This window comes from Dipodomys spectabilis, unplaced genomic scaffold, assembly GCF_019054845.1.
Source record: "Dipodomys spectabilis isolate Male_0828 unplaced genomic scaffold, ASM1905484v1 ptg000650l, whole genome shotgun sequence".
NCBI lineage: Eukaryota > Metazoa > Chordata > Mammalia > Rodentia > Heteromyidae > Dipodomys > Dipodomys spectabilis.
This window is the reverse complement of record NW_024871327.1, coordinates 19,050-38,887: the sequence shown is the minus strand read 5'-3', so window position 1 is coordinate 38,887 and position 19,838 is coordinate 19,050. Positions and strand designations below refer to the sequence as shown.

The 19,838-nt window shown below is 51.3% G+C and overlaps 1 protein-coding gene across 1 annotated transcript in view; it reads right to left on the bottom strand.

The window, feature by feature from the left end:
- Positions 1 to 19,838, bottom strand: part of Cacna1b (calcium voltage-gated channel subunit alpha1 B) — a gene marked incomplete at its 5' end in the record, with an annotated part of 135,773 nt that overhangs the window by 100,864 nt on the left and 15,071 nt on the right. Inside the window, 6 exons of the mRNA XM_042671639.1 lie at positions 2,337 to 2,399; positions 6,918 to 7,024; positions 8,935 to 9,002; positions 10,777 to 10,894; positions 16,571 to 16,643; positions 18,371 to 18,502. Coding sequence (XP_042527573.1) covers positions 2,337 to 2,399; positions 6,918 to 7,024; positions 8,935 to 9,002; positions 10,777 to 10,894; positions 16,571 to 16,643; positions 18,371 to 18,502 — 561 coding nt within the window. The remainder of the gene's footprint in view (positions 1 to 2,336; positions 2,400 to 6,917; positions 7,025 to 8,934; positions 9,003 to 10,776; positions 10,895 to 16,570; positions 16,644 to 18,370; positions 18,503 to 19,838) is intronic.

Sequence of the window (19,838 nt, the reverse complement as noted above, 5' to 3'; positions counted from 1 at the left end):
CAGCCCTTATAACCACCTCTAAGACATCTCACAGCAGATGCTGCTGGGTCTACAAAGAAGACAACTTGTTTAGGGTCTGCAATAAGTCACTAATGGAATCAGGATCACAGGCATGCAGGGAAGAAGAGAAGAAGTGCCTGAAAAAGACACCAACCTTGACCAGACCCCATCTGCCCTAAAGCAGGTGGCCAGAAGCATCTGTAGAGGCCCAGGCCAACCACCTATAAGGACAAGGTCAACCCAGTTCTTTCAAGTAGCCTGTCCAAGACAAGTGGACAGCAAATCCTGTTTGGGTCCAGTGGACATCACCTTGCAAGTCTGAAGGCAAAAGAGCACAGAGCCTGCACCTCACTTGGGAGGTCAGGAAGGGTTGACAGGGTGACCCAGGAGCATTTGCTGCTTCACAACCTCAGTCACCACCTATCACCTGAAGCAGCAAAACTGTGCCTCAAGGGTGCACTCCCCAGGGTACCCTCCAACAGACCACAGGGTCACGCCACTTCTGTCTGGACCCATCTTTCAACAACACTGGATGAGTGCAATGCAAGAAAGCCACCAGGCACAGGAGCCCTGGGAGGGCTGGTAGCTGGTCAATCTCTGGCCTCGCATCCAGAAGCCTCTGAAAAGGGAGGTGGTTCATTCAGATGAAGCCATTGCCTGGGGCCAGAATTAGAGTTTTTTGTTGGGAAAGTGGGCAGTACAGACAATGGATGTGTGTGTAGTGGTGGCTGGAAGTTCAGGCCCTGAGACACCAGCCAGAATGGGTCTATACTGCAGTTTCTGGCAGAGCTTTGCCCCAGATGAGGCTCTCTGCCCCAGGAACCACCTTGAGTACAGAAGAGGCCAGCTTGCCCATGGGGCTAAGAGCCCCATAGAGCTAGCAGGGTCTTCTCATGACTATCACACAGAGCAAGATACAGCTGTGCCAGGGCTGCCTGCCCACTGACGTCAGTCACTGTGACTCCTCCCCCATGCCCATAGCTCGGAGTCTGAGTCTGTCTGCCACTCTGGGCCTTGATATCATCAGATATCATGTCTATCATCAGCTACCATGTGAGTATCTACCCATAACCCAGCAAGGACCACTGCACTCCGTGGTTAGATGTAAACACATGCAACTGCTTCTCCTCCCTGTGGGAATCTCAGGCACCCTCTTCTTGCCCCGGTCTTGTGTCTTGCTCTCTCTGGCACACAAACCCCACTGACCTCTGCCCAGTGTTACCAGCACAGGCTTCTTACTCCACCCCTGTCCTCTGAGCAATTCAAGAGCTGAGAATGACAGACAAGCTACTCTGACCTACATCACAAGGCCTTGTAATTCTACTCAACGTCCTTAAAGAGGCACGTACAGGCGCTGCCCCCATGATGTCCAGGCCCCAGTGTATAGGTGCAAACCTAGCCACGTGAGACAGAACATCTCACCCGGGTGACTCAAGCCTTATGGACAACTACAGGGCTCAGAAAATCTCAAAGGTCTGTGGTCATGCTGTGAGTTCTCTGCATGGAGCCAGCCAGCCAACTATGGCTAACAGTGTAGAAGCAGCGCTGATGTGCACCAACCCACACTGGCATCCATGCCTCATCTCTACCATGTGGGTGAGGTGGTCAGGACCCAACATGCGTTCTCACCATGTGAGCTAGCAGCAGCAGCCAGTGCTGGCGGGAAGACTGAGCTAGCTCTGTGCTCCTGCTGAGGAGGTGCATGAGGCAGGCAAGGACAACAGAAAGGGACATCTAGCTATGCCACCAGAGGGCTCCACTGCACTTGACCGCCTCAGTGACCATACCCATCCTCCAGGGAAGATTCCTGGGGACAAGCCACCCCAAAGCACATCTCCAGAAGGAGGTGCTCAGGGGAGACCATGACCCTCCTGGCTTATGTACCACAAGTTCTAGCAGCTCTGCTCATGCTAGGAAAACCATGGACATGTTCCTCTCAAGTAAAAGAGGCTAGGAAGAACCCCTGAATGTCTCCTGAGAACTCTCTCTGCCTTCCCCATCCACAAGGCCCTGGCTGCACAGGAACCACAGGAGGCCTGAGCCCAGAGCACCCTGCCCACCCAGAGAAGCAGATGCATCTGACACACGAATGACTTCACATAACAGAGCAGGCAAGTGGACAGAGACCAGGATAGGGAGGCGGAATGCTGAGCTCAGAAAGAGCTGGGCCTGTGAGCAGGCTTTGGTGTGCCCACCATCCCCAGCCAAGGCCAGAGAGGCCTGGGGCCACCCATGAAGCGAATGACTCAGGTGGGAGAGCAGTTAGGAGTGGAGGGGAGGTGTGTGCATATAGCCATTATGGAGCCACGGATGGAAATCATAGCAGAGTGACTCACGGTGAGTTTACGCTGGAGACAGATGAGCTGCGAGATACAGTACCTCGAGTTTGCTTTACAAAACTGCACATGCAAGAAACAAAACATAAATAAGAGTGAGAAAACCAGAGGGGGACTTCTAAGAGACATTAGTGACACTCAGGCACCATGTCAGTGTGGGCATAGGCTGCAGTGCACATCTGTCAGATCGGCACTGGCCAAGACTCTGGGGCAAAAGATAAGGTAAGAACCAGTTCCTTATGCATAGAAAAGTGAGTGAATCCCACTCCACACTGGCTGGAAAATGAGACAATTCTCTCAGGTGCCATCCATAGTCTCAGCTCAGGTCACACTGCTTAGAGAGGGAGCAGAATTGGGAAGACCCTAAGCTAGATTTTCTGCAATTCCAACAGCCCCCCACCCCCACCCCCAATCCCTGGGCAGGCTGGACTTTGGTCCCTGGCCTCAGAATGCACACAACAAGTACAGGAAACAACAGTGCCCTTACCTACAGTGCTGGCCAGTGTCCTGCCACCTACCCCACCTGTCCTCCCTGTGAGCACCTGACCCCAGCTCCCAGGCTCAAGTCCCACTACTTCTGGCACATCCTTCAAGAGCAAATTTGATTCCACCTTCCCTCTGGGTGAACCTCAGACATTCCCAAGTGACTGCACAGCAACCTTTTCCAGCCCAACCAAGAAAAGCCAAAACTCTTTACAGCCATTTTCTTTTCATATTGGTTTCACGAGGAGAGCCAAGTGGTTTCCAGTGCCCTCTTCACAAAGCTGAGGGGGTCTCTGCACAACTGTAAAGAGTTCAGAGCAGCTCAGAGTCCCATAAGCCCCACTATACACAGATATGTGTGAGAATGTGGGTGATGTCAGATGAGTGTGTGTTAACATGTGATGTGTTATATATGGCTGTGAGTGTATTTAACAGAATCTCTGAGAGACTGTGACTGAGTGTAAGAGTATGTGAATATGTGAGATCACAGGTGAGCACACAACTGTGGTATGTAGATGTGACTGTGAGATTGTGTCTGGTGGTGAGCAGTGAGGTTATATATGAATGTATGGGTGTGACTGTCTGTGGTATGTAGATGTGACTGTGAGATTGTGTCTGGTGGTGAGCAGTGAGGTTATATATGAATGTATGGGTGTGACTGTCTGTGGTATGTAGATGTGACTGTGAGATTGTGTCTGGTGGTGAGCAGTGAGGTTATATATGAATGTATGGGTGTGACTGTCTGTGGTATGTAGATGTGACTGTGAGATTGTGTCTGGTGGTGAGCAGTGAGGTTATATATGAATGTATGGGTGTGACTGTCTGTGGTATGTAGATGTGACTGTGAGATTGTGTCTGGTGGTGAGCAGTGAGGTTATATATGAATGTATGGGTGTGACTGTCTGTGGTATGTAGATGTGACTGTGAGATTGTGTCTGGTGGTGAGCAGTGAGGTTATATATGAATGTATGGGTGTGACTGTCTGTGGTATGTAGATGTGACTGTGAGATTGTGTCTGGTGGTGAGCAGTGAGGTTATATATGAATGTATGGGTGTGACTTTCTGTGGATGTATATAAGGATGCATGAAATGCTGTGTGCAAGATTGTGAATGCATGTGAATGTATGGGTATGTGTGAGAGACTGAGTGTAAAACTGTAACTCTGGAAAGGAATGTGAGATTGTGAGTGTGAGAATGAGTGAGTATGGATTAAGGATATGAGGTTGGAAGTGAGCGTAAGATTGTGTGAGATTGCAAGCATAAGAGTGTGTTTATGTAAGATTTGGCTGAGAGCTGGATGCTGATGTCTCACGCCTCTAATCCTAGTTCCTCAGGAGGCTGAGATCTGAGGATCGCAGTTCAGAGCCAGTCCAGGCAGGAAAGTCCATGAAACTCTTATTTCCAATAAACTACTCAGAAAAATGCCAAAAGTGGTGCTGTGGCTCAAGTGGTAAGAGTGCTCATCTTGAGCACAAATAGGTTCAGGGTCAGCACCCCAGCCCTGACTTCAAGCCCCAGGACCAGCAAAAGAAAAGAAAAGATTTAAGTAAGAATGAGACTGGCCGAGTGCCAGTGGCTCACACCTGTAATCCTAGCTACTCAGGAGACTGAGAACTGAGGATCCCAGTTCAAAGCCATCCCAGGCAGGAAAGTCTGTGAGACTCTTATCTCCAATAAACCACTAGAAAACTGAAGTGGTGCTGTGGCTCAAGTGGTAGAGTGCTCGCCTTGAGCTGAAGAGTGTAGGGACAGCGTCTAGGCCCAGAGTTCAAGCCTCACGACCAACAAAAAAACAAAAACAAAAATAAAAACAAAAAAAGAATGAGACCGTGGCTGTGTGAGATAGTATTAGATTGTGTATGATTTTGTGCTGGCATTCAAAAGCCAGGGTGAGGATAAGAATGCCACAACAGACAGAAGTAGGAAGATGGCACTGGGCTTAGTGTTTCCACTCCCAAACCCTGAAGGAACGGCTGGGGTGGGTAGAGTGCCAACACCATTATGCTGTCCAGAGCACCAAGAGCCTCGAACATCATGGACGACGAGGGTCTGCTCAGCATTTGAGGTCTTGCACTACATCCTGGGAGAGCTTCCACGGTGCCATGGTGGCACAGCTATGGGGACCAGGGCCAGGGCTCTAGGGTGGGAGGCAGTGTTCTCCTCAGCCCGTAACACAGGCCACAGAAATGAACATCTAGACAGCTGTCAGCCCTCAAAGGTCTCAGCACAACCACAACAAGCAGACGGAGCAGTGGCCTGACATCACACCAGGCACATGGGGACAAGTGTCACCCCATGTGGGGGTCCTCCCTTCCTCCTAGGAGGGTGGCTCCGTGGGCAAACCACACCAATACCAAGTATATTACATAGAACAGAGACCCACAGCTGCACCCCACGGGCAGAGCCTGCATGGCCCTCACCGATCAGAGAGGGCACTGGCACTACTCACGTGACAGCAAACGGCTAACGTAGGCCACTGCCCTTCCTGAGTGTAACAACTATGACAGTGGCTCTAGAGTGGACCTGTATGCAGTAGAACATCTATAGGAGAAAACAAGCACGTTCCCCACCTAGAAACCACCCTAGTGCTCAGGTTAGCATCCAGTGCCAAGTACCATGGTGCCCGAGGCTCCTCCACCTGCAACAATGTCTCCACACAGGACCGCAGTGCTACAGGACCATGGCAGTGGGGTTGTAGTGCCTGGACCTCATTTTTCAGTGGTCTCACAGTCTCTTGGGCTGTGCCAAAGAACCTAACATCCTCTTGTCTGAGGCCTCGGCTCAAATGGAGTGGATACACTCCTGCACATCTTCAGGAGTGGCAGTCCTGGAGGCAACAAAGGCCAAGGGAAAAAGCTCGTCTCCTGGAACAGCAGAAAAGCCAAGTGCTAAAGAGAAACTGCAGCTCCATGTGAGGCAGAACAAGCCAAATGCTCACCTACAACCTTCTCTGCAAGAGACTAACACAAGTTTTCAGAGCTTATGAGAGGAATAGGAGAGGGGCATCTGCCAGGTCACAGCAACCTCAGGACCAAGCTACTGAAGTAAATTGACCAACTGCCAGACAACGGAACAACAGGATTGAGGGCTGAGCCTCCAGCAGCAGCTGAGGCTGCCACATCCCTGGCCCGCCTGGCTCCTCCCCAGGGCTGCAACCTCTTCCAGCTGATTCTTCCCAGGCCAACACTTTCTGCTTGGTTTAGATCCTCTGCAAATGCCATCTCTCTGGATATCTCCAAGCAGAAACAAGGCCACTACATACACCACACACACACTTATGTGCCATGCACACAACCCATCAACTCATGCATGCCTCACACACACATCCATGTGCCAAGGCACACACTTAGCAGAGACAGCATATGCCAGCCTTGTGAACCTCTGGCTGTGCCTGGCACCATCAGCTGCAGAGCCTGTAGCAGCAGCTTGGGTAAAACATACGTTAGCACAGGCATGAGGCTACAAAGCCGGCAGCCCAAGGTACACTTCTGCTCTCACAGTGCCCACTGACCAAGCCATGTACTAAACTGTTCAGAGCTAACATCTCTCAATGTCCTTTACCATACACACAAGCTTCAACACTGTGCCCGAGGCCCAGCTGGATGGGAGGGCTGCCCTAAACCTACCCTTCCTTGCTCATCACTTGAAAAGATGTTTCTGGAAGAAATAGGAAGTTTTCTGGGTGGCTAAGGTGCCATCCAGAAGATGTTTTGGTTCACAGGACGTGGTTTTGAAGCTGTATATAAAACCAGTGTGCTGACTGCTCACAAATGACTCCTGGGTTTCACCTGGAGAGGGGCTCTGGAGCTGTCCTGTGACCATCCGGGGACCAGTACGATGACCCAGCCAATCTCATCCAATATGGAGCTGCGCTTGGCATCCCCTGCCCACACACAGGTGGGAGAAAGCTACAGATCCTGTCTGGATGAACCTTTCTCTCCAGCTCCTCTTGACACAGTTCCAGAGGAAGTCTATTTCATCAAAAAGCCCTGGCCGAGACAAAGGTGCTCTGAGGAGGCCTCTGGAGGGCCCTGGTATAGCCAGCCAGAGACCCTGCTGCTGCCCATGCCACCCTCAGGCTCTGCCCCAGGGCCTTACGCGGCAATGGAAATGTTGGCAGCAGACATGGGACTGACTTCAGCCACTTCTTTGGCCTTCTGTAGAGCAAGCTTCTGATTGGCAGCTTCCTCCATCTCTTCTTCATCCTGTTTGAACAACAGAAGCATCTGTCACCACAGGGTGCTGCAGTCACTCTTAGCTCTTCTTCCTAAAGCCTCTGCCCCTCCTGCCCTTGCACTGTGGGGCAGGGAAGCCAATCCCTGGGGGACATGGCCAACTGGGGCCCATCACACTAGCTCTCTGGCTCCCTTCAGTGACTTGACTTCCATGTCTGTGACACAAAGGTGACAGTCCCCAAATGTCATGTTTCAGTACTCTCAAACATGTGCCTGTGTCTGTATACTGATTGTATTACTGAGAGCCAGCCCAATGCAAACTGGATGCCTGGACATTTCTGTCTCTTTATATTATGTACTTCGCATTTACTCAAAAGCAAATCTGTGGGGCTAGGAAGGTGTCTCGGTGATAGAGCGCTTGCCTTGCATGCATGAGGCCCTGGGTTCAATTCCTCAGCACCACATAAGCAAAAAAGAAAAAAGCTGGAAGTGGCGCTGTGGCTCAAGTGGTAGAGCGCTAGCCTTGAGCTGAAGAGCTGAGAGACAGCGCTGAGGCCCAGAGTTCAGGCCCCACCCACGACTGGACCCAAAAAAAAAAAAAAAAAAGCAAATCTGTATCTCCTCCCACCCCTCAGCTCTCTTGGAGTACTTTGTGCAGGAGGGGACCACTGCACCCTATTGCTGTACTGACCCAGGAGGACCCAGATATGCCACCAGGCGTTTCCCAGTGGGATCATATGCTGCCTTCAAGCTCTTCTGCAGGACCCCACCAGAGGGCAACCACCCACCCATGCCCAGCAGCAGCTGTGAAGTTCCACATGGCTGTCTGCCAACAGGATGAGATATGTGTGTGTATAAACACACACACACACACACACACACACACACACAATTCATGTGTGTACGTGTAGACACCTATCCAGGAAAAGGAACAGATATAAAGACAGACCCAAGCAGCCCCAGATCACTAAGCAAAACTAGCAAGTTGTGCTCTGGGGCCCAGGATCCATTGCTTCATGAAGTACACAGACACAGAAGGAAACAAAGACACACGCGACAGAGACAGCAGCAGGACAGCACTCGGGCGTTTAGTGCCGAAGTGCAGAGGACGCGCACAGTGTAGCGCAGCACATCCACTGCCAGGTGGCAGCACTCTCCACGCTAGAGCCAGGGCTCGGGTCACAGCGCAAGCCTGGGGGTGCCATGACAGTGCAGCCTCCCAGGGCTCAGATGAGAGTGGCCGGGTGGGGAGCTGTGTCCCCTGGAGGGAAACCACAGAGGGAGATGTGTATAACTGAACCTCCCACTGCGCTCAGGAGTGAAAGATAAATACTAAATGGTCCCTGCCATGTTCTGCTAGAAGTCGCTGTCCTGCTGTGGCGCGGGTGTGTGGAGGCGGGGACACAGGCTGCTCCTCAGGCTCCAGCAAGCCTTGCACCTGAGCACAGCACAGCACAGCATCCCTTCCCACTGTCCTTTCAGAGTAGCACAACTCCAGGGCTCAACTCAGGCATCCTCTTGTCTGTGTGGGGACCCTGCACGCATCACGTGCCTACGGTGACCGGCGTACCGTGGAGCCCCTTGCCTCTGTTGCTGGGGGAGCTCTACCTGGTCTGCGCTCTCTCTAGTAGTGCCAGCACGTGCTGCTTCCCACACCCCACCCTGCTGTCCAGCCAAAACCTCCCTGGGAGCCTCATCCACATGTGGGTCTACAGACGTGGCCACACCTTGTGGGCTTCTGCAGATACAACCCCCCTATATCCTGAGCCCAGATTAACCTCTGCTTGCTCAGGACTTTGAGGAGACAGCCCTGGACAGTGTTCATATGGATCATAACCCAGGAGCTGGCCTTCTCTACGACCCTGCAACTTCATTTAGCGTGACCTGGACTGTCCCCTCATCCTTCCTGGTACCCAGGCTTAAGTGATATTCTTACCTACCTTGGTTAACTCCTGAGCGTTAGCTAGGTTGTCCACAGCGATGGCCAGAAAGACGTTTAGCAGGGTGTCTGGTCGGTTCCAGCTAAGGAAAGGGTCCTAACTGTTCCACACTGTCATACAAAGCTGCCCATGGGAGACAGAGGCCCCATCTCCCTAGATTAGTTTTCACTCTCCTGCCCTTCCTAGGCACCACTGTAGGCCCAGGTATACCCCAGCCACGCAGGGGCTTGGTGGTCTCTGTCCTCAACAGTCCCTCAGTCTAATCAATCAGTTCTGTCGCAGCCCAACCTCGCCTAATGAACATGTAGACCCTTGGGTCCATTTGTTGCCTCCTAAAGAGGGCACTGATCTCCACCCCAATCTCTCCCATGCTATGGCCAGCACAAGAAGCCTTGAAACAAACATCTTTTGCTTTCATAGGCCCCAGATGAGATCCACCACCTTCTAGAGCTGGTGAACAGAGCCTAACAAAGCTGGAGACAAACACACAAATCCAGCCATCACCCAGGCCACAGCTCCAAGGCTAGGCTCACAGACACCTCCATATCTTTCCTGCTCCTTTCCTTTCACTTCTTGTCCCATCACAAACTCCTGAGCACCCCTTCCTCACGGTGTCCTGAACATGTCCTGAGGTGTGAGCAGGGTATGCACAGTGGTCTCAGTGTCCCCGGGGAACAGGTGTGAGCAGGATATACACAGTGGTCTCAGTGTCCAGTCCTGCACCCTTTCCTGATCCCAGTGATCTCTGTACTGCTTTAGAAAGGGGGAAGCCAGCCAGGCACAAGTGGCTCACACCTGTAATCCTAACTGTTCAGGAAGCTGAGATCTGAGGATTGGTGGTTGAAAGCCAGCCAGGGCAGGAAAGTCAGTGAGACTATAATCTCTAATTGACCCCCAGAAACCAGAAGTGGAGTTGTGACCTAAAGTTGTAGAATGCTAACCTTGTACAAACAGCTCAGAGACTGGGCCCAGGCTCCTATTAAAAATATAAAAGAAGCCACAACCACAAAAAGTCAGACTGTTGGCCCTCATAACGGTCAGGCCCCACGATTCTCCCTTCTAAGCTCTACTTGGCTCCAATCATCTTTCCATGACAACTCCCCTGGGGTCCTGCCTATAGGCTTCGAGGCCTACCCAGGCCTCTCAGACCCACCCTCCAGAGCCCTGTGGATATGCCTGCTTCTGCCACTGGCCATCCTCTGCAAGAGCTTTGTTCTGCAGCTCTTTCAGAGCTTTATTTTCAGCAGGGGAGAAATTTTTTTCAGTACTCAGTACTGAAACTTACTCAGTTCAATCTAATAAAAATGAAAACCTGCCAGGAGCCATTGGCTTATACCTGTAATCCTAGCTATTCAGGAAGCTGAGGTCTGCAGATTGTGGTTCAAAGCCAGCCCAGGCAGAAAAGTTTATGAGATTCTTACATCAAATTAACCAGAAAAAAAAAAAAAAAAAAGCACTGGAAGTGGCTCAAGTGGTAAAGTGCTAGCCTTGAGCAAAAACACTCAACAGTGCCCAGGCCCCAAGTTCAAGACCCAGGATTGATGTATGTACACACACACACACACACACACACACACACACACACACACACACACACACACACACACGGAAAACCTGCTGCCCTGCGTAAGCGCCCACATTCCTGCAAGGTCCCCAAGACTTCTTAGATCCTAGAACCAATTTGGCCCGTCCAACTCTACTTCTAGATATACCCACAAACAGCACTGCCAGACCTGGTGCCCAAAATACCTCAAGGACAGCTGGGACAAGGTACAACTGACATTATCTTCCTAGAGGAGGCTGTGAAAAAGCATGGCATACACTCAGATCCAAAAAGGATACAGTTTCCAAACAGTGTCAGAACAATGAAGTAAAAGGAGGAGAACATGCCTTTGCTGACTCCACCTTGCGACTCGATCCCATGATACATCACCGCATTCCAGTCCTCTCCAGTCAGGATCTGTGGGAGGAGAGAACAGAACAGGGCATAGCTGCATCGTGCCCGAAGGCACCACATACACACACATTCACTGGGGTGTACCAGGACACATCCACATTAGCACACACACACACACACACACCTCATGACTATAACCTGAGTCAGGTTATAAATGACAAACATGTTCTAGGTTTTCAGCAAAACCAAAAAAGGAGTTCTAAAAGGAGAACTGAGAACTGGCCAGAAAGATGGTGGGCACAGGCATCTGAACCTGGCTGTGGCAGAGCATCTCCAAGGTCTGAGCTGATTGTAACAGTTTCCACACTGAGGAAACCAAGAGTCAGAAAAGGGAACCAGCAGCTCCAGACCACAGCAGAGAAGTTGGACCTTCCAATACCCAGCTTCCTGCCACCTTAGCCAAGTAAGTCCACCCTCGCAGCTAGGTCAAATCCAGTCCTCATCCATCAGTAAAGCTGTATCTCCCGACTGTTTAAGTACAAGAGGATAAAATAACACTCATCGTGTCCACTACCTAAAATGGAACCTGCTAACATTTTCACCAACTGCCACAGCCAAACCCTACAAGCAAGCCCAATGATGGACCCAAGTTTTTACTGGTTATGCAATCCATCTGGGTTTTGTGGCTGCTATTTCTTTTGTTGTTGTTGTTGTTGTTGGGGAGGGGGGTGGTTTGGGGATTTTTTTTTAATGATAGGATTAGGACTTGATCTCAGGGCCTCATGTTCTCACATGGCTTTTTTGCTCGAAGCTGGTACTCTACCACTTGAGCCAAATCTCCATTTCTGGCTTTCTATTCGTTAACTGGAGATAAGTCTCAAAGACTTTCCTACCCAGGCTGGCTTTGAACTGTTATCTTCAAATCTCAGCCTCCTGAGTCACTAAAATTATAGGTGTGAAGTACTGTGCTCAGCTCCACTAAACATGTACAAACAGAATTTAGTATGTGTGCTAGACATGCACAGGAAGGCATCAGAACACACATCATTCCTCGCCTTGTTTTCACTCAGTACCATAGCTTCAGTTTATTTTGTTAATACACGATAACATCTTCAGTTCCTGGTCTGATAAGGTGTGAGCTCTCTCCCTACCCTTTCTTTCTGTCCTTGGTGCACGTTTCTATTGGCACATCTTCTTTCCTACTGGCCTATGAGATCTCCTTGCACACTCGGCACTATTGAAAATACCTCCCTTTATTATTGGCATTGTAAAGAAGCCTAATGCAGTCAAGTGCATCATTCTCTTCCTTTATAGTTTCTGCCTTCCCGTACTTCAACAAATTCAATTCTACCCCAATATCATGAAGTTATTTTCCTTGAAGAGCTTTCAAGTACAATTTCTTTCACACCTAGGTTTCGAAGCCAGAGGAGTTCTGTGTGTTATTTATGGGGATTTATGGGTTTCCATAGAAAACCCACTTTTCCCAGATGTGCATTTTTGAGTCCTTCACCCTTCCTTCATTGGTTATAATGTTGTCCTTCTCATATAACCAACTGCTCTCGGTGTCTGAGCACTTCTGGTCACTTCAGTCTGTGTTTTGACACTTGTCTTTATGTATACCACATTATCATTATGACTGCAGCCTACTTAGAAATAGTGATACTTGGTAGAGCAAACACTTTCTGAGTTGTCTTGGCTGTTCTTGCACATGAACTTCTACACCTTCAAAGCTAGATAAACCCTATCTATAAGCATCAGAAGAAGGAAGAAAAGAAGAAAATTCTGACTATTCATTCAACTTCTTAAAGGCTATAAAACATCATTTTTCTTCTTAAGCTAATTTAAAAATTATGTTTTCCTGTAAAAATGCAAGCTTCATCTAAGTTTTCAAATTGATGCCATAAAAACATAGGTATCTGACTAAAAAAAAAAATAACTGAAGAAAAAAACTTGTTCTAAGATTTCCTATAGGTTAGAATATATAACTTGTTATTTTTAGCTTTTATTCTTAAAATTGCATTTAAGATTATAAACTGCAGGGCACCAGTGGCTCATGCCTGTAATCCTAGCTACTGGGGATGCTGAGATCTGAGGATCACAGTTCGAAGCTAGCCAGGGCAGGAAAGTCCATGACACTTTTTTTTTTTTTTGGTCAGTCGTGGGGCTTGAACTCTGGGCTTGAGTGCTGTCCCTGCCCTCTTCAGCTCAAGACAAATGCTCTACCGCTTGAGCCACAGCACCACTTCTGGTTTTCTAATGGTTTATTGGAGATAAAAGTCTCACAGACTTTCCTGCCTGGGCTGGCTTTGAACCGCGATCCTCAGATCTCAGCCTCCTGAGTAGCTAGGATTACAGGCGTCAGCTACTGGCACCCGGCTATGTGAGACTTTTATCTCCAATTAACCACTAAAAACTGGAAGTGGCACTTGACTCAAAGTGGTAGAACACTAGCCTTGAGCAAAAAAGGTCAAGGACAAAGCCCACACCCTGAGTGCAAGCACCGTGACTGACCAAAAAATAAAAATAAAAAAATATATAAACTTAGCTTTAAGTATTGCCTCAACTCTACCCCAAAAGCTTTGATACTACCTTTCAGGTAGTACCAAGTTTCTGTTGTGATTTCCTGTATACCATAATTCTTCCACTTACAATGGGAAGAATAGGGGTTTTCTTAATTGTCAATTTAATTAAATAGGCCAAGCATGTCTCTAAAGGAGAACAATTATTCACTATTTGGAAGAATTTCCTGCATGATATAACAAACATTAAATGTTCTATACACCCCCAGATAATGAATATTCTATTCACTACTTTCTGAATGTGACTTCTATATCAGTTGGTTCATGTTCAGTGTTCATAAACTCTTTTATACCCTTTCTAATATCGTGTTCTTTATAATTGTGATTATTCTCTCCTGATTATTCTGTTTGGATTGATATTAGTATTACTATATCAGCTTTCTTTTGGTCACTGTTTAGTTTATAAAAACAAGTAGGGATCTCTCCCTTTATACTCTCTGAAGTTGTCTATGTAAAATTGGAATAACTTTATTTTTATTGTTATTATAAAGGTGAGGTACAAAGGGGTTACAGTTTCATAAGTCAGGTAAAGAGTACATTTCTTTTTTTTTTTTTTGGGGGGGGGGGAGGAGTCCGGTCGTGGGACCTGAGCTCTGGGCCTGGGCGCTGTCCCTCAGCTCTTCAGCTCTAGGCTAGCGCTCTACCACTTGAGCCACAGCGCCACTTCCAGCTTTTTTCTTTTTGCTTATGTGGTGCTGAGGAATCGAACCCAGGGCCTCAGGCATGCAAGGCAAGCGCTCTACCACTGAGCCACTTTCCCAGCCCCCATGAATACATTTCTTTTAGGGTAATATCACCCCTTCCCTCATTCTCTCCCCGTTTTTCCCTCCCTGGAATAACTTCTTAAACACTTAGAAGAGGCCAAGCATGGTGGCTCATGCCTGAAGTCTCAGCTACATAGAAAGTAAAAGGTGTTTGAGGCCAGTATAAGCAAAAGTTAGTGAGACCTTACCTTGACAAACAAGATGGACACTGATGACACCTGCCTGCAATCCTAGCTATAGAGGGCAGAGTGGGAGGACAGCCTTCCAAGGCCAACCTCAGGCAAAAAATGCAGGACCTATGGGCTGGGGATGTGATTCAATAAGTAAAACACTAGCTGGGCAAGCAAGCAGAACAAGTTCAGGTGCTCAGTTCAAACTCCAGTGTTGCCAGGAAATAAGTAATAGAGAATTTACTTATAAATTGTCTGCACTTGAGTTTTATTATGTGGGGTTTTTGTTTTTTATTTTGTTTTCAATCTTCAGCCTCCTACGTAGCCCAGGTCTCTATTTCTTCTCCAGTCAATGTAGATTTTCTTCTCAATCATCATTTTTCTTTTCTTTTTTTTTTTGTCGGCCGTGGGGCTTGAACTCTGGGCCTGGGTGCTGTCCCTCAGCTCTTCAGCTCAAGATGAGGGCTCTACCACTTGAGCTATAGTGCCACTTCTGGTTTTCTGGTGGTTTATTGGAGATAGGAGTTTCACGGTCTCTCCTACCCGGGCTGGCTTTGAACCGGGATCCTCAGATCTCAGCCTCCTGAGTAGCTAGGATTACAGGAGTGAGCCACCAGCGCCCGGCTTTCAATCATCATTTTTCTATGCAAGAGGACTAGCAGTACTTTCAGCAGTCAGTCCACTCCAAGGCCTGACCAACATTGGGACTGGTCCTGCACCAGCTGCCTTTCCAGTCTCCTCCCTCTCTCCTCACCCTCAATTCAAGGGCTCAGTGCCTTCCCCAGAGCTCAGAGCAGCAGATCTGTGTATGCATGCCTCTGAGGCCACGGAATGTGGACAACCAGCCTCTTTTCAGGTTGTGCCCCAGTGCCCAAGCCTCTTCTGTCACCTACTGTGTGGGTCTGTTCCATTTCCGGTTGCCAGAGACTCTGCTCAGCATGCTGAGTTACTATTATCCTGTTGCTGTGTTCACAGTGGAGGGTATAGAAAATCTAGTCAGACTTTATCCTGTGGCCTCCTCACAATGCTCAAGCCCTTCCTGGTAACATATACAGAAAACAGTCTAATGAGCAGCCCATCAACTCCCTCTAGAACCACGGGTCCACTTACCGGGCCTTCCAACCTGGCCCAATCCCTAGACCCCAACTTTCATCACCATGCATGTGTCAGGGCCCAGAACATGTTCCTACCAATTTCCCTTCCCTGGCCCTGCAGGCCACAGAACCCTCCCCGTCACAAAGACCTGCTCAGACCCGCTCCTCAGGCAGGTAAAACACTCTCTGCCAGGTCTTGGGATGGAACGTGTCCATATGTCTCCAGAGGTCCTATCGCCCACTAAAGGCTTGAATTCTGCAAGCCACCAACCTGATGATCAACAGAGCTTTCTCTGCACCAATGGGAAAAAGGGGGAATGTGGTGGGCTGACTGGAGTCTGAGGCAGGAAAAAAAAAGGCAGATGCTCCAAAGGTTGAGGCCAAGAGAAACAAGCCATAAGCCTAGACCATGTAGATAGGAAGAGCAGAGCCTGCCTGCAGAGACAGAGCTGATGACCACAGAGACTCTACCAGGGGGGACAGGGGAAAGGCAAGGGAAGGCGACACTCACTAGCGCATGTGTGCACATCGTTGGGGCTGAACTATTCTCCCGGCCATTCATCCAGTTCAGTTTGGACTTCTGGCTGAACAAGTCCCTCCCTTCGAGAGAAGAGAGCACAAAGGCCTTTCCTACCCCTTGGCCCTCAGCCTCAGACAAGGTGTTTCATGAAGCAGAAATGCAAAGCATTACCTGATCGGTCAGGCTAGCCCTGGCAGCACAGCCCTGTAAAAGCACAAAGTGCCCAGCCAAGATCCCCAAAAGGAAACTGTCCGAGAAAAGGCAGCTCCCTATGAAGCCGTGGTGGGCATGTATTTCAAAAGAGAAAAAGGGCACACAGGGGCCTGGGATACTACTGAGGGAAACTTAGGGAGAGCTTTGTGGTTTTGCTGTCAGTGGATAAAAGAGAAGTGATAGATTGGCGGCCTAGAACCTAGGCTGACAGACAGACACTTGTGTCTCTGGTGAGCTTGCTCTGAACTTGCCCTATGCGACCGTCAGAGCACAGCCTTCCCCTGTCTAGGTTTGTGCTCCATTCTGTATGTCTGAATGCTTGGCGTCTGCGTGTGCTGAGGGCTAAGGAGTTGGCAGGGAGGTCTTCTCCGGAGTTGGGCAGAGAACAGGAAGGCTCACCTGGAAGACAGTGAGGATGGCAGCTGGAAAGGTGTCAAAGTTGGTTGTTGGAGTCTCATCGTGAAAGTTGAACCTAAGAAAAACAGTAAGTCTTGGGAATAAGCAGCCCCACTGGAAGGAACCAGCCCCCACCTACCCCAATACACCCATTCCAGCCCCCACCTACCCCAATACGCCCATTCCAGCCCCCACCCACCCCCAATACACCCATTCCAGCCCCCACCCACCCCAATACGCCCATTCCAGCCCCCACCCACCCCCAATACGCCCATTCCAGCCCCCACCCACCCCCAATACGCCCATTCCAGCACCCACCCACCCCCAATACGCCCATTCCAGCCCCCACCCACCCCCAATACGCCCATTCCAGCCCCCACCCACCCCCAATACGCCCATTCCAGCCCCCACCCACCCCCAATACGCCCATTCCAGCCCCCACCCACCCCCAATACGCCCATTCCAGCCCCCACCCACCCCCAATACGCCCATTCCAGCCCCCACCCACCCCCAATACGCCCATTCCAGCCCCCACCCACCCCCAATATGCCCATTCCAGCCCCCACCCACCCCAGCACCAGTATGCCCATTCCAGCCCCCACCCACCCCAGCACCAGTATGCCCATTCCAGCTAACATGGTTGGCATCTCAGAGCCCCCTTTTCAAGGACCTTCAGGAAGGCAGGAGGAAGAGGCAGGGGGCAGCCCCAGCTGTAAAGCTCTGTCTTGCCCCTCAGCTCCCCTCAGGTCCTCGCTCTCCTGTACTACTCATTGACCCCCCCCAGCCCCCCTCAGCCCTTCTCAGCCCCTCTCAGCCCCCTTCAGCCCCACTCAGCCCCTCTCAGCCCCCTTCAGCCACCCCTCAGGCCCCCTCAACGCCCCTCAGCCCCTCTTAGCCCCCCTGAGCTCCCCTCAGCCCCCCTCAGCCCCTCCTCAACCCCACTCAGCCCCCCTCAGCCCCACTCAGCCCCTCCTCAACCCCACTCAGCCCCTCTCAGCCCCCTTCAGCCCCACTCAGCCCCTCTCAGCCCCCTTCAGCCACCCCTCAGGCCCCCTCAACGCCCCTCAGCCCCTCTTAGCCCCCCTGAGCTCCCCTCAGCCCCCCTCAACCCCACTCAGCCCCTCTCAGCCCCACTCAGCCCCTCTCAGCCCCCTTCAGCTCCTCTCAGCCCCCTTCAGCCCCCCCCTCAGGCTCCTTCAATACCCCTCAGCCCCTCTTAGCCCCCCCTGAGCTCCCCTCAGCCCCTCCTCAGTTCCCCCCGCGGCCCCCCTCAGCCCCCCTGAGCTCCCCTCAGCCCCCCTCAGCCCCCCTCAGCCCCTCTCAGCCCCCTCAGCCCCCTTCAGCCCCCCCCCCTCAGGCCCCCTCAATGCCCCTCAGCCCCTCTTAGCCCCCTTCAGCCCCTCTTAGCCCCCCTCAGCTCCCCTCAGCCCCCCTTCAGCTCCCCTCAGCCCCCCTGAGCTCCCCTTAGCCCCCCTCAGCTCCCCCTCAGCCCCCATAGCCCCCTCAGCCCCCCTGAGCTCCCCCTCAGCCCCCCGCAGCCTCCCTCAGCCCCCCTGAGCTCCCCTTAGCCCCCCTCAGCTCCCCCTCAGCCCCCCATAGCCCCCTCAGCCCCCCTGAGCTCCCCTTAGCTCCCCCTCAGCCCCCCGCAGCCTCCCTCAGCCCCCCTGAGCTCCCCTTAGCCCCCCCTCATCCCCCCTCAGCCCCCGAGCTCCCCTTAGCCCCCCTCAGCTCCCCCTCAGCCCCCCTCAGCCCCCTGAGCTCCCCTCAGCCTCCCTCAGCTCCCTGCTCTCCTGTACCACTCACTGGCCCCCAAACAGCTGCATCCCCAGCAGAGCGAAGACCACAATGAAGAGGAAGAGCAGGAAGAGCAGGCTGACAATAGACTTCATGGAGTTGAGCAGGGACACCACCAGGTTCCTCAGGGAGTTCCAGTACCTGTTGGGGCCAGGCAGAATGGTAGACAGGACTCCGCCCCAACACCATCTTCACATTTACCCAAGCTCTGCACTCACACCTGCTTCTGTGACTTCTACACCTGCTCAGGAGGCCCAATGAGGCCACACTTCTAGGTTCCAGACCTCTGTTTGGACGCTATAGCTAACCCAGAGGACAGCAGGCACAACTTGCTTTGTGTCAGATTCACCTCATTCTCCCAGTCCTGTCCCTCCAGTCCCGCTACCCTATGAAACGATGCCAACCCCTATCTGGAGGCTGAGTCCAAGCCCAGACATAACTTCATCTTCTCTCCTCACCTCCAACCCCAGTGCTATGGAAAGTACAACCACATCAGCCATGTGGGAGAAACTGCCACAACAGCATCTGGGCAGCGTCCCCTCTGAGCATCTGAACAGTGTCCTCTCTGAGCATCTGAACATCTGAGCAGTGTCCTCTCTGAGCATCTGAGCAGCGTCCTCTCTGAGCATCTGAACATCTGAGCAGTGTCCTCTCTGAGCATGTGAGCAGCGTCCTCTCTGAGCATCTGAGCAGTGTTCTCTCTGAGCATCTGAGCAGCGTCCTCTCTGAGCATCTGAGCAGTGTCCTCTCTGAGCATCTGAGCAGCGTCCTCTCTGAGCATCTGAGCAGTGTCCCCTCTGAGCATCTGAACAGTGTCCTCTCTGAGCATCTGAGCATCTGAGCAGTGTCCTCTCTGAGCATCTGAGCAGTGTCCTCTCTGAGCATCTGAGCAGCGTCCTCTCTCAGCATCTGAGCAGTGTCCTCTCTCAGCATCTGAGCAGTGTCCTCTCTCAGCATCTGAGCAGTGTCCTCTCTGAGCATCTGAGCAGTGTCCTCTCTCAGCATCTGAGCAGCGTCCTCTCTCAGCATCTGAGCAGCGTCCTCTCTCAGCATCTGAGCAGCGTCCTCTCTGAGCATCTGAGCAGTGTCCTCTCTGAGCATCTGAGCAGTGTCCTCTCTGAGCATCTGAGCAGCGTCCTCTCTGAGCATCTGAGCAGTGTCTTCTCTGAGCATCTGAGCAGTGTCCTCTCTCAGCATCTGAGCAGCGTCCTCTCTGAGCATCTGAGCAGCGTCCTCTCTGAGCATCTGAGCAGCGTCCTCTCTGAGCATCTGAGCAGTGTCCTCTCTGAGCATCTGAGCAGTGTCCTCTCTGAGCATCTGAGCAGCGTCCTCTCTGAGCATCTGAGCAGTGTCTTCTCTGAGCATCTGAGCAGTGTCCTCTCTGAGCATCTGAGCAGTGTCCTCTCTCAGCATCTGAGCAGTGTCCTCTCTCAGCATCTGAGCAGGGTCCTCTCTGAGCATCTGAGCAGCGTCCTCT